Raw genomic sequence first — 15,170 nt, forward strand, 5'->3', positions numbered from 1 at the left:
GATTTTTGGCATTTTCTACTGAGTCAGGAAGGGAACTATTCAGAGGCAAGCTGTTGCTAAGGCTTTCAACCAGTTCTTTTTAGCTTTTACCTTACACCACATCTAACAGAATATGGTGTCTCCAGTTTGTGAGGCTTTCTTGGGTTTTGTAGCATGCATTTACTTGTTTCTTATTTACCTTGTCTGTTCCTGTTGGACTAATATTTAAATTTGATTTATTACTATTCTATCCAATTTGCACATCAAGATTTTGTTGTCATAATTCTTCTCATTCTCTTTGCCTGAGGGTTTTCTTTTCAGTTGTTCCTTTCATGTTATTTTAGTAAGGTTTCTTGAGAAATGTGACATAAGCATGGTAGTCAGATGTGATAGTAACTGGGAGTTTGCCAATTCTCTGTAGACTTAGCAACCTTTTGTTTGGAGTTCCATAGCATCTTTCCAACATAAACTTCACCTTTAATGCTTGAACTATAATATCAGTTTCTGTTACACATGAGGCAAGACCTTTTTGCACTTATAAAAATGTCTGAGGGGCATGTTAATTAGACTTGGAATTTTTGTCACATTTGTCTTTTTATACCTTATTAGCAGTGATCTCTTTTTAAACTCGGTTTTATTGAAACATATTCACATAAAATAGATTCACCTTTTTTGGTGTAAAGTTATAGGAGTTTTGACAAACACATAATCACCAAAATCAAGAACATTTCTATTGCCCCCAGAGTTCTTTTGTGCCCCTTTGCAGTCCAGTAAGAACAATAGCTGTATTTTAGTTATCTTCAATTAAGCTGATTAACCCAATCTTTCTGATCTGTTATTTTACTTTAAATTTTTAATTAACCCCTTTTTAAAAGATTCCATTTTTAGAACAGTTTTAGGTTCACAGCAAAATAGAGCTTTTGAAAAGTACAAAGAGTTCTTTATACTACTGCCCCCAACACACCCACAGCTTCTCTACCTTTAATTGACCTTTAAAATGTGTGTATGTATGATGCCCCCCCCCCCAATAGGGACAGAGGTCGGAGGAGCCGGTCACGCTTGAGAAGGCGGTCTCGATCACGGGGTGGTCGTAGACGTAGGAGCAGAAGCAAAATAAAGGAAGATAAATTTAAAGGAAGTCTTTCTGAAGGAATGAAAGTTGAACAAGAATCTTCATCTGATGATAAGTAAGGATGGAATTTCTCATAATTGCCTTTTTCCAATTTAGACAAGTACTGTTTGACCTGGAAATCTTTTAATTTCCACCTGGATATTGTAAGTGAATCTATTAATTAGATCCTGAATTTACAAGTTAATTTTTTCTGTATATTTTATAGGTTAAAATTATGTGGCAGAGGTCATGGTTTTCTGATTTTAGAGGTTCCAGTTTTGCCAGTTTTGACTGGAGTGAATATCATGAGCCTTCCCTTTTTCATTTTGTTAGAGATAACAGCCCTACCAATCTTGATTACCAGTTTTACAGTGGTTGGGGGTGGGGGCTATAGTGATTTTTAAACTTTTCAGTTCGTGTGAAATGATACATACTTTGCGGTTGAAGCTATCTGGTGTTAAGTATGCCTGTTACAGTGTGGAAAATACAGAAACATTTCACTGTCTAGTGGATAAAATTTTTTTAATGTGAATTTAGTTGTCTAGATAGAACATCTCAAAAAATAATTTAGAGCAGTGGTCCTCAGCTGGGGGTAATTTGCCTTTCTGAGGACATTTTGTCAATATCCAAAGGTATTTTTGGTTGTCATCTTGTGGCTAGAGACCAGAGATACTGTTCAATATCTGCTAATGCACAGGACAATGCCCTCTTCCATAACAAAGAATTGTCAAAATATCAGTAGTGCTAAGGTCAAGAAAGCCCAATCAGAGCTAGGTGATATGCAAGTTAAGGGAAGGGTGTTAAACATGGATCCTGATATCTTGAGAATGCAGTTTGCTTACTGGTGTGCAGTGAACATTCAGCAGATCATAAAAGAGGCTGTGCGGGGAGGGATTGTAAAGATTCAGAGTTCTTTGGGAGGAAATTGGGACCAGTTGGGCAGTGTCTGGGGATAGAGCCACATTCCTCGTCAGATTGTAGGCGAATATTTACATACGCATCTTTGATAGGGAAAAGATCCATAGCTTGCCAAGGATCTATAGCTTTCTGTGACCCAGAGAAGGTACTAGTTTTCTTACATGTCTCACTCTTACTCTGTTAGGGGTTAAAACTGAGGCTGGCTAGGTGAAATGACTTTAGTAATAGCAAGGTCATGGTAGAGCCAGGGGTTACTTTTTTGAACTTAAGGATCTTTTGTTCCTAATTTGGTGCCATGAAACAAGTCAGGAGAAAAATGATATACAGAGGGTTAAATTACTTGCCAGGATTCCAAACCAGGCAACTGAGAGAGTTTAGAAACAGGATAAAGAGAATAAGGTGGCTTAAGACTTTGCTGGAACTTCCGGATAACCTGTGTTTTCTAGCTTTTATTTTTAAACTGTGTAATAGTTATGGTTTGTGACTGTCTAAGGATGTTTGAAATTGTGTGTATATATGTGCAATTTTTTTTTTTTAAAGCCTTGAAGATTTTGATGTAGAGGAAGAAGATGAAGAAGCCCTAATAGAACAGAGAAGAATACAGAGGCAGGCGATTGTTCAGGTATGTGATATTAGTAAAGTTTTGAGCAATCCTTTTTAAATAATTACTCTCTTAGTAAAAGGGTTTTTACTTTAATAAAGAATCGATGGTGGTAGCAATTAAGTCTTAAGGAAATGTATATGTGAAATTATCTTTATGAGATTTGAAAAGATAATTTCTTATGTTGAAATGGTTGCCCTTTTTTGTTATATATAGGATTTGGATATAAACTATAAGGCAAAATTTGAAGTGTTTTTTGTTTTTGTTTGTTTTTGGTTTTTGGAATTTCATTTAGCAAAAAGTTATGTAATTATACCTGTTTCTATATCGGGGGGGAAAACCATTTTAATGTCTAAAAAAATAGATTTTCTTGTGTAACTGTGATTGCTTAAATGGGACATCTCAAAAATAATTTTAAAAGTAGTTTAGAGGTAGGTGATTAAGAAAATGGGGTGGGGAGAGGGTGTTGTATATAAGTCTTTGTGTAGTCATTTAAGATTACCTTCCTTGGAAGATTGTCCGTTATGCCTTGGGCATCCTGAGATAGAGCCATGGCTACTAGATCCTTTGTGGGTGGCAGTGCCTGTAAAGTGTAATGCTTTCTCTTGATCATGGGAAGGTGAGTGATGGAGTAAAGAACACATTCTGGAAGAAGTGAAAAATGTTTAGATACTATAAGGAAGATATCAGGCAAAAGGAAAGAATAGTTGTGCCTGCCAGCCTACCTACACATACATAGCAAATCATAAATCTAGCACTGGAGGTCAGAGCAAAGGAAAGAACTTGAATCACCAGAGGATGTAGGGCAAAACTGGAATTCCAGAGAAACTTGCTTTTCTGGGACACTGATGAAATTGTTGTTATTAAACTGATATCCCTAGAGACTTGGTTGAATCTTTTTTTGTTCTTGCCCAGGTCCACAATCCCTTATCTCCAGCCCCTGGGGCCAGATGTGCTTCAGAACTCAGAACTATTTGAATTTTAGAAAGGTAATATGGTGCATCTGTGTATATTATTTAGCCCCATCAGTGGGGTCTAGAACAGCACCCCACTATCAAACACATTAGCATTTCTGCAATGAGACATACTGTGTTCACACTGGGGGATATAAAAAAAAGACTACAAATAGTATCACATCTGTTCAGGTGAGGTTTTGTCACCTAATGAATGTGCACCAAACATAGAAAAACTTTTTCAGAGTTTTGTGGATTTTGGAAATATATGTAAGGGATTGTGGATCTGATTCAATCAAGACATCAATACCTTTTTAAAGTTTTTAACATTGACAGTCTTTTCAGTGCGATAGCTCTTAGCAGATATGCATCAGATTTTATGAAAATAGTATGTTGTATTATTGTTACAGAAATACAAATATCTTGCTGAAGATAGCAATATGTCTGTGCCATCTGAACCAAGCAGCCCTCAGAGCAGTACCTGTACACGGTCACCTTCTCCGGATGACATTCTGGAAAGGGTAGCTGCTGATGTGAAAGAGTATGAACGGGAAAACGTTGATACATTTGAGGCTTCAGTAAAAGCCAAGCATAATCTAATGACTGTTGAACAGAATAATGGTAAGTTAGATTTTTGTTTTGACATGCTTTTCTCTGAATTTTTAGCTCTGTAAATAATGAAAAAGATTGTTTTGAGATGGGTAAAAGTGAAAGGGATTAGAAATGTTGCCCCTCCTGAATCTTAGGGTCATACAATATTAAATGTGTCCCAGTGAATGTCCTTTATAAATGTTTTGATTAGTTCACGTAACCTAAACAGTATTATACTGAATCTCATGTATTCATTACCTTCTGTTTGGGGCACCTGGCTGGTTCAGTGAGTAGAGCATGTGACTCTTGATCTCGGATTTGTGAGTTCAAGCCCAGTGTTGGGCATAGAGCTTACTTAAAAATAAAATGTTGTCATTACCTTCTATTTTGCTTGCTAGAGTAGTTTAAAGCAAATCCCAGCCATGATTTCATTTCATAAATGAAATTGTGTATCTCTTCTAGGTAAGGACTTTTAAAAAAAAAACATTACTTGGGTACCTGGGTGGCTCAATCAGTTAACTGTTCAACTCATGATTTCGGCTCAGGTCATGATCTTGGTCCTGGGATTGAGTCCCATTTTGGGCTCCATGCTGAGCAGGGAGTCTGCTTGAAGCTTCTCTCTCTTCTTCCCCCTCTCCCCCTTCTCACACTTCCTAAGTAAACAAAATCTTTTAAAAATAAAAAACATTATACCTAAAGAATTGATCATTTTTAAATCTTTCTAATTACAGTTGGTTGGTTTGAATCAAAATCCAAATAAGATGCACATCTCTTAATCTCCAAGTCTTTAGTACTCACTCTCATCCTTCCCTCCCCCCTTTCCATTTATTTGTGAGGATGCTGAGGCCATGTGTCCTATAAACTTTTCTTTCCGTTGTGATATTGCCACACTCTTGTTTCATTTATCTTTATTTCTTCTATCCTCCATGTTTCTTATAAACTAGTATAAGTGTTAGAGACCTGAGTAGATTTATGTTAATTTTTTTTTGGCAAGAATACTGCCTAAGTGGTGGTGTGTACTTGCATCGCATCAAGTGGCATGTGGTGTGTGCTTGTCCTGTTTTTATTGATCTTGAGATTGTGTGTTTAGATAAGATGATCACATCTGTCCAACATGAAGTTGCCCTTCAGCTGTTCACCTGGCAGTTTCAGCAGCCATTGGTCATCATTCCTTAGATCCACTATTTCATGAGGGGTGGGGGCAGGTGGGCACACTCCAAAGCTGTGATTCTCAAATTTCCATAATTCCTTTTGAATTATTAGCTGTAATTCCGTCAGAGAAGAGGTTTCCATTCTTTCGTTAACCAAGAAATATAGTTTGTACAGGAGTGTCAGGTTAAATGCTTGGTTATTTTCTTTTATTGACTGATACTTAGGGTAGAATAGATTTGGTACATTAACAACCTCCAGAGATGACCAGTGAGGTTTGGGTTGTTTTTGTCAGGTTTTTATTATTTGGTATCATTATGTACTAAAATTCTCTCCAACTGAGGTGGGGGGGAGGAAGGGAGCATTTTTAAGTTGGTTTCCAATGTCTTTTTGATCCAAACCCTACAGGATTTATTGGTATTAATATATTATGTTTCTTTCTAGGACGGGCTGGCAACTGTTTGTTTAAGGTCAGATAGTTAATATTTTAGGCTTTTGTAATTTATGCGTTTTTTTCTCTGTTCCAACCACTGAACTCTGCTGTTGTAATGCCAAAGCAGCTATGTTTGGAAAAAAACTATGTGGACACTAAAACTTAAATTTCATATAATTCTCACATGTCACAAAATATTCTTATGTTTTTCCCTAAAACCTTTAAAAATGTAAAAATGGGCCACATAAAAACAAGCAGGGGACCAAATTTGCCCCACTCTGTAGTTTACAAACTCCTGTTCTACCACATTGTAAGATATCACAGGCTCACCTTGTACATATCTTGTCCCAGAACCGAAGCAGCTATTGCTCCAAGGAACCCTGGTTCCATTTAATAGGAAATGCCATTTAGACTTCACAAAGCACTTAGGAGTGCCCATTATTCATGGGTTTTTTAATGGACCAAGCTAGGACGTGCATTTCTGCATTTTTGGAAAGGGGAGGTTCATACTGAAAAATTGCCAATTCAAACTTGAGATTACAGGGTTTTTATTAACATCTTTGATTTTCGACTTGTTTCTTTTATAGTGAAAAACCTGATTCCTGATAACATGATTATTTATGTTATTTTGAAGCTTTTATTTGCATAGTTATCAGTATGATCACCAATATTTAATGTAGCGAATGCAAATTGAAAATTTAATGATTCTTTTTATCCTTGGGATACATTCCAAGGTGTAAAGTCATTTGAAATACTTTGGTATGGTTATACCACCCATTTGATAGATTTGGGTTTATTTTAATTGCTTTTGATTTTCAGGAATTTTCGGTTTGATTATTAAAATGTCTTTCACATGTGTATTTGTATTTTTGCCTACATAAGCACACACAAAAATATACACACTCATCAGTATGAAAAGATCTTCATTCCTTTTTACAGCTCTGTGCTATTCCAGCATAATCAATGTGCCAAGGCTTATTCACTATGTCTTCTAATGGTGGATGTTTGGGTTGTATCCAGTTGTTGATTATTCATTGGAGCATTAATTATAATGTCATTGCGCATTAAGTCATTTTTTAATGCTAAAACTGTATCTTTGAAATAATTTCCTAGAAGTGGGGTTGCTGGGTCAAAAGAGTATAATGTGCTATGTTTCCATATTTCACTCTGTAAGGCTTGCACAGTTTTGCCTCCTGCAAGTAATGTTTGAGTACTTGCTTATCAGGGCCTTATTACTGGGATGTTGTCATACTTTCAGGTTTATTAGCCTATCTCAAAAGAGAAAGGGTATTTCTTTATAATTTTAATTTGCATTTCCCTTACTATAAGTGAGATTGGGTGTGTGTTCATATGCTTCAAGCCCTTGCATTCTTTTTTTCTTTCTTTTTTTAAGGAACTCCTTTTATTTTGCCCAGTTTTTCTAGGGGATTATTGGACTTTTTAGGGGAGAGATACATAGAGATCTAGATCTATAGTGGGGTATTAACCTTTTGAGATTTTAAGTTGCAATTTGGAAATGGAATTTTTTAAAGAGGAACTTTGATTTTAATACATAATCATTATTTAGCTATTAGCATATTAATTTAACTAACAGTGGAGAAAATACTGACATTAAGTCTTTCAACTTTCTAAAATGCATCCTTTTAGTAAAAAATGGATAGCTTTCTAGATCTTAAGTGTTACAAAGTGACTTTAAGTTGGGTATTAGTGAAAAACTGATGTGCAATTCAGTTTGAATTGCTAGTGATATTACATTGATGACTTATTTGTGTTTTAATATGTATCCCTTCATTTTTCAAATATTACTGTTAATTTCCATTAAGGTTCATCTCAGAAAAAGCTCTTGGCACCTGATATGTTTACCGAATCTGATGATATGTTTGCTGCCTACTTTGATGTAAGTAATTTTAAGTCATAAAACATAACTATTAAACAAAATATATATAGGGATGCCTGGGTGGCTCAGTCGGTTAACCGGCTGCCTTTGGCTCAGGTCGTGATCCTAGGGTCCTGGGATCGAGCCCCACATGGGGCTCATTGCTCAGTGGGGAGCCTGCTTCTCCCTGCCTGCTGCTGCCCCCTGCTTCTGCTTGCTCTCCCCCTCCCCCCCGTGTGTGTCAAATAAAATCTTTATTAAAAAACTATATATATATAATAAGTATGTGTGTTGTATACAGAGAGAGAAAAGGATAAAGCAAATTAATAAATGTTAATACTTGGACAGTCTGAATGAAGGGTATCTGGAGACTCTTTGTACTAGTGCTGCAACATTTCTCTAAGTCTAAAAGTAGGTTAAGATTTTAAAAAGTGGCAGAACAGTTTGAGAGCTTCCGAAAAGTTAAATACCAAATGACTTAAACCTGTAGTTATTTTTTTGAAACAACTTTTTTTTGGATTTACAAACCAGGGCAGGGGGGCGGGGGTACATAGTTAGCTGAGACAAGATGATGTCAGTAATTTCCAGGCCTGTATTAAAACAGAGTCCACTTTGGGCTTCTATATTGTGGGTGAATGAGAACTTAGGATTTGGATCCTAATACATTCACTGAAGAGTTGGGAATGTTATTACAAGGAATGGGTTAAGAAATTTTGTTTTTTTAGCTATTAATGACTTTTCTTGAAAAAGTCTTAACATATTTAAAAGTATGAGATCATTTTCATTATATATTCAAGAGAACATGAGAAATAAGGAGGCTTTGGCAAGGGAAAGTGGAGGGCTAAACATAAAATAGAGAAATTAAAAATAGAGTAAGATTAAACAGTCAGTGTCCAGGACCCTGAAGACATTGGTCATTGGCTTAAGTAACGTATCTATATTTTGCAATGGGAACACCAAAACAAAGCTAGGTTAAGAGAGGATGAAATGATTAAGCCGGTGAAAGTATCCCCACCCATCATTTATTTGGACGATAGTGAAGGGTCTTCCGGGTATCATGGAAAGTGATGTGTCATAGTCTTCAGAAGTTCCACATACTCTTAATTTCTCACACCAACTGTTAGTGCAGCATATATGGGAAGAGAAATCAAGGGGTGTTTCGTGGACAAAGCAGTAAAAGAAATGTGAAAATTGGTAGGAGAGAGAGTTGAACACTGTTAACTGAGTGCCCATCTATAATTTTTGTTCTCTGTCTATTAATAACTATAAAAAACCAGATCTGGTTTTGAGTTCTTTTTTTCATTTATAATCCCCTAGTCATATTCCTAAGAGTTTTTGAAGATAACTTAATTTTTTTCCTGAGCATTATTGTGATGTGAGACTTTGGTAATCAGTCATGTTTCCAGCTGTATTGCATTTACGTAGGTGACGGTAGGAGTTGACTTAATTTGGCTAAAATGTTTTTATTAAATTATAGCTGGTTTTCCCCATTTTGGTTTTAAAGGAAGTGCTTTAAGTATCTGCCTGATGAGTAGTAGCCGTTAGATAAATGGCTCTCTTCTTGCCTCCTCCATTTCAGAGTGCTCGTCTTCGGGCTGCTGGCATTGGAAAAGATTTCAAAGAGAATCCCAACCTCAGGGATAACTGGACAGATGCAGAAGGCTATTATCGTAAGTTCACAGTTCTGATTAATTTTAGGGTTCGTTACAACATTTTGTAGAAGTATGTTGCTTGATGAAGTCACATGTTGGAGAACTCTGAAAGTCACGTCACAGTGTCATCACTTAAAATGTGTGGCACATCTAATAGCTGCGTGAACCCATGTTGTATTCTAGTAAGCAGCTCAGGAGCTTCATGAATAGAAGTGAGGTGAAGACTTGATGTGCAACTTAAATCTATTCAAAGTTGTTTTCAGCCATGAGATAATCCTCCAGGAGGAAGGGGGAACGTCACTTGCTCGTCTTGATCTGAAACCAAGAAAAACGACATACAGGAACTTGGGATGCCAGTCATGCAGTATTTGTCATGCAGGACTACAGTTGGAAACATTTCAGTGAGCACATTTCTTCCTACTCAATGTTAAAATCCTTAGCAGTTGATAGGAAGTGGGCATGCAGCTTGAACCACATTATGAAAGAGTGACCGATGGAGGCTCGTCTTTGATTCTCCATGGTGTCTAGGAAACCAGGCACACAGAGATTTGACACATTTTTTTTTTAAGTGACTGTGCTGTGTTTCTGTTTGCTTTATTACGTATATCTCATAGTTTTGTTAAGTAAGTATTTACTATGGTCAAAATTCCCGTTTCTTAATTTACTTTTTCAGGTGTGAACATAGGTGAAGTCCTAGATAAGCGTTACAATGTGTATGGCTACACTGGCCAGGGTGTCTTCAGTAATGTTGTACGAGCCAGAGATAATGCAAGAGCCAACCAAGAAGTGGCTGTAAAAATCATCAGAAACAATGAGCTCATGTAAGTTCAGAAGACCTATGTAATGAAACTTAAAAACACAGGTATTCACAAATGAACATTTTTAAAAAGTAACACAATCTGTAAAAGTATTGAAGTTATAAAATAACAGAAGTCTGGTAGTGAATCTGCTGCCTTTTTTTCTTTTATATAATAGAGGTAATTGCCATACCCATAGGCTTTGATAAGCACAGTCTGTACCACACACTGAGCTGATGTTAAAGTCAACTTGCCATCAGCTTTAAAACACTGGGAATAACTTACAGATGTATATTAACATCTTCAGCTGCCCTAGGCTTAGAAAGTATTTTAAAGCCATTTTAAAAATATGGCCTATTGACAAATTATAACTAGAATTTTAGAGGAAAACCAAATGTTAATATTTGGTAAGACATCCATTCTTAGTCTCTTATATAGTGTGGTTCCATTTTTGTTAAAATAGCATTTACATCAAGACATTTTTTTAAATAAAAATATGCAAGATTGGGGGCACCTGCATAGCTCAGTCACTTGAGCGTCCCAACTCTTGATTTCAGCTCAGGTCATGATCTCAGGGTTGTGAGATTGAGCCCCACATCTGGCTCTGAGCTGGGCGTGGAACCTGCTTAGGATTCTCCCTCTCCCTCCACCCACACCCCCCCACCCCTCAGAGAAAAAAGAAAATGTGGAAGATTGAATTCTCTTCAGGCAAGGTGGGTTTGTTCCTCCAGTGTTTTTTTCTGTTAATTATTGTGGAAATAAGCTCCATGGAAACCATATTTGACTAAGTATAAAGTATTGTGTGAGTAACATACAGACTTGTTATTCCTCAACAGATTTACTATTAGTACTTAAAAATCCAAACTACTTATCACCTATGGTAAATCAGACTGGAACTAGTAAATATTTATTTTTCTTAAATTCTGTATTCAGTTTTGAACTAATTTTCTTTTCAGGCAAAAAACTGGCTTAAAAGAACTAGAATTCCTGAAAAAACTTAATGATGCTGATCCTGATGACAAATTTCATTGTTTGCGACTCTTCAGACACTTTTATCACAAACAGCATCTCTGTCTCGTATTTGAGCCTCTAAGGTACACTGTCAAACCTGTACATTACTAAAAATTTAGATAAACACCATGACAGATTGCTGTATGTTTATTTTTTCCAGTTAGCTCTGGTTTTGTTTTTTTACTTTTGGTTAGGAACTAGGTTCATGACAGTCATTAATGTAAAGACCATAATTGACCACATACTATGTGTCAGACACTAACCTTATGTAGCCTTCAGCTCAACAGAGATTCTCTGAAAGTTAAATACTTCCAAGGAAGGATCACAATGTAATAAAAAGAAATGGGAGTAGTGAAGTAGAAATACAATTTTGATCTTCAAAAGTATGGCTTCAGTTTTGGCCTTTCAAATGTAAACCCATTCTAAAATCAATAGGAATTTTACCATTGTATGTCTTCCCTTCCATTTATTTTGAAAATTTTTATTGGAAAACTGTCTCATTTATACACAGGTTCATGTGCTCTCATTTTAGTGTAGAATAATTTATTAAACATCTGGGAGGGCTCATGAACAGATACTTTCATTTTAGTTAATGTTTTGGATTTGATTTTACTTTATGCTTGAACATGGTTTTGCCTTTTTTATTTCCATTTTGCATTTTAAGCCCTAATTTTGTGGGTTTTTTTTTTCTCTCCTAAAAGTATGAATTTACGAGAGGTGTTAAAAAAATATGGTAAGGATGTTGGTCTTCATATTAAAGCTGTAAGATCCTACAGTCAGCAGTTGTTCTTGGCATTAAAACTCCTTAAAAGATGCAATATCCTACATGCAGATATCAAGCCAGACAATATCCTGGTAAGTCAAACAATCAGGTTACCTTGTATATCCATATAGGTTCTTAACCAGTAATGTGATAACCACTGTATTATTTTAGAAATGATGTCTTAAAAGAATAACTCAGCATATTAATTACTTATGACAAAGGACTTAACCAGTGTTTACTTTTTTGGAAATTGGTCCATGAAATTTTATACTAAAGTATAAAGAAAGAGGAAATAGGCTATTGTCTCAATTTTTCCCTTTATATTGATGGATTTAGAGTACACACAAATCCCAAAAGTGCCTTAATGTAGTAATGATGGGCTTCCTCTGGTATCTAAACACAAAAATGCACATGTTGCTGTTTTGAAATGGTGTTCACAGCTCTTTGTTCTCTAATTTGTGGTCTGACAGGCTTAGAGACATTTAAAGAATTATCTCTTAAATAGATGTATGGAGTAGTGTTTTATAGGTGCCCAGGAGGGGCCCAAAGACAGCAGAGCTCGGTTGTGATTAGATGTTACGTTGAAAGGCGTTCCTTTTACATTCTTCACCCCTTAACTAAAGACTTCTGGGTTGGTAATACGCAGCTTTCACAGGGTTTATGTTTTTTAAATTTAGAAGTAATACATTATCATAGGGGAGCGATGAATGCACACATACCTCTTCCTTCCCTGGCCCCATTTCTTCACCCCTTTTCTGAGGTATTCAGAGTTCGGGGTGTGTTCACAACTTGGGGAATTCCTACCTTGTCTGCTAATAACATTCCACACTTTTTTTTTTTAAGATATTTATTTAAGACAGCACAAGCAGTGGGGGAGGGACAGCGGGAGAGGGAGAAGCAGGCTCCCCGCTGAGCAGGGAGCCCAAGGCGGGGCTCAATCCCAGGACCCTAGGATCATGACCTGAGCCAAAGGCAGATGCTTACTGACTTGGGCCACCCAGGTACCCCGTATTCTACACTTTCAGAAGATTATGATCCCATTAAAGTTTGTTAAGGACTCCTCATCAATAGCTTAGCTCTTAGTTCAGATTTTTCTTCTTTTTTAATATCTTAAAATACATCCTTCCAGACTACCATGTTAATAATGCATTCCATCTTAATAGGTTTTGTTTGACTTTACAGTGTGTTATACATCTAATATAACCTGGGGTTAGAGGAGCTAAGTAATTACAGCGAAATAAATGAATTGTAGACTTCATGTTAGGATTGAATTGTAGACTTTTCAACTTCATAGTTAATTTTTACCTCAGTTTTGTTTCTCTGTTTTAAATTGTGAAGTATACCATCTGTATCAGAATGTGTAAAATACATAAAATTTAAAGGTAACTATGCAGTGAACATCTGTGTAACCACTGTAGAAGTTAAAGAGTAAGACATTTGCCAGTATCTTAGGAGCTCTTGTTTTTAAAACTTTATTTTCCTTGAGTTACTGCTACTCTAGTATAAGTTTACACATGGACTTCAGACATTGAATGTTGTCTCCTTCCTGAGAAAGGAGGAAGTAGACATCAGAAACTAGAGGGAGCTGTTTGTGAATGAAAATCCAAAGCTTTCAGCCCAGGATTTCAACCATCAGTGGTAGGAGTACCATGTTCCTCAGGGAGGATAAATGTTGTCTAGGAGGAGTGCGTATGAGTGTGGATACCCTGCGGGTTGTTGAAGGCATTCTAGCCAGCCCAAGAGTCCTACTGACAGGTTTTAATTTTAAAATTGTCCTGGGATTTCTCTGGGTTTTAAACTGCATCCTTAAGTAGCTGAATGCAGTTTAGACTTTAAAAAGTTTCAGAAGTACTTGTGCATTTGAAGATACTGATTTTCTTGATTCCCCAGGTGAAGAGAATGGTTATGAATATGGCAGTGAAAAATAATCATTTCTATTAATAGCTTAATTCTGTGGATATCGTCTGTAATGGGCCAATCCGTAACTCTGACCAAGCTTTATGATATCCCAGTAGAAAGTGGCCAGGACTTATTTATTTAAAGTGTTAAGTTTCTTTGGGGTGGGAACTGTAGGCCAAGTTCAAGTCCCAACTCGGAATTTGTGTGTGTCTCTTTTGAAGGGGGGAAGGGACTCTGGAATATGAATTACCTTCACTTGTTAATCCTGAACATGCTTCTGACTCATGAGTGGCAGCAGCCATGGGAGCAACTCCAGCCTTTCTCAGCAGATGTCACTGTTACTGTGTATGTTGAAGTATTTACAAAGGAAAAAAAGAAACAAATAACTAATATAGAGTTCATATTTATCAGTTGTGGCAAATATATTTAACATTTTCTTGACTAATACCTTCTTTATATTTAAGGGATTTAATATTTTTTAGACTTGAAGTGATTGCTAAATTTGGGATGGTCTAGCGGCTTCGGATGAAGAATGTTTTTATTCTGTTTTTGTCCAGATTTAATCTGAATCATTCTCTGCTTTCATTGCTATCGTAATTTTCTGGCAACTGAAAGTTACCTTCAATCAATTGAAAGTTGATCTAAGTCTGTCCCTTATTAATAAATTGTCTTCATGTTCCTTTAAATAGTAACTTGACTTTATTCAGGTATTCTGGGGATTTTTAGAAGATGCTTTACTTCAATGAGATTTTTCTCTTACTACCCCTCCCTTTTCAAAGTAGCATTGGTTAAAATTAAATGTACTTGGTATTACCCCATATTTCCTCACTGAAAAAAGTTACTTTACTAATTATAATCAAATATTTGATAGCTCTTAATTTTTTATAATTAGGGAATTGAGTTATAATTAGAAGAGGAATTATAAACGGGTAACTTTGTTTTCAGTATTGGAAGTAACTTCTCAAAGCCAATTATTTTTATCTGATTACTTGTCTTAATTATTTCTGGCATGAATTAAACTTCCATGATAAAATGTTTTGCAGGTTAATGAATCAAAAACTATTTTAAAGCTCTGCGATTTTGGGTCGGCTTCACATGTTGCGGATAATGACATAACACCTTATCTTGTCAGTAGATTTTATCGTGCTCCTGAAATCAGTAAGTTTCTTCAAATGTTCTTTGACCTGGGCCATCATATGCAGTGGAAACAGCATATTTAATGTCTAAGTACTGTTTTCCATCGCACTTCAGCAGCTGCACGAGGTCATTGATGAGGAAGGGAACCGTAGCAAGTTCATCCTCCTCAGGTGGAATGGTGGTAGTTGTGACAGGAGTCTTGATCATGTCTGACAAGAGTAGCAAAACAATTGTGGAAAATCCTCGGCTTTAGAAGACTGCTCTTGATTACTCAAGGTCTGATTATCAAATTTATGGATT

The 15,170-nt window shown here is 36.2% G+C and overlaps 1 protein-coding gene across 8 annotated transcripts in view; it reads left to right on the top strand.

The window, feature by feature from the left end:
- The window catches only part of PRP4K (pre-mRNA processing factor kinase PRP4K), a 38,230-nt gene that overhangs the window by 15,411 nt on the left and 7,649 nt on the right, over positions 1-15,170 (top strand). For 7 of the 8 annotated variants that reach the window (XM_088024105.1, XM_088024107.1, XM_088024108.1 and 4 more), the window contains exons 4-12: positions 1,011-1,166; positions 2,549-2,630; positions 3,973-4,183; positions 7,559-7,632; positions 9,191-9,281; positions 9,937-10,084; positions 11,017-11,154; positions 11,773-11,926; positions 14,777-14,891. In XM_088024105.1, the coding sequence (XP_087880231.1) occupies positions 1,011-1,166; positions 2,549-2,630; positions 3,973-4,183; positions 7,559-7,632; positions 9,191-9,281; positions 9,937-10,084; positions 11,017-11,154; positions 11,773-11,926; positions 14,777-14,891 (1,169 nt within the window). Of the gene's footprint in view, positions 1-1,010; positions 1,167-2,548; positions 2,631-3,972; positions 4,184-7,558; positions 7,633-9,190; positions 9,282-9,936; positions 10,085-11,016; positions 11,155-11,772; positions 11,927-14,776; positions 14,892-14,984; positions 15,147-15,170 lie in introns of all 8 variants that reach the window. The other variant, XM_028122874.2, reaches the window with a different exon arrangement.

This window comes from Eumetopias jubatus, unplaced genomic scaffold (genome assembly GCF_037043125.1).
Source record: "Eumetopias jubatus isolate StellerSeaLion01/CBP00866 unplaced genomic scaffold, mEumJub1_p1.0 scaffold_6, whole genome shotgun sequence".
Lineage (NCBI taxonomy): Eukaryota > Metazoa > Chordata > Mammalia > Carnivora > Otariidae > Eumetopias > Eumetopias jubatus.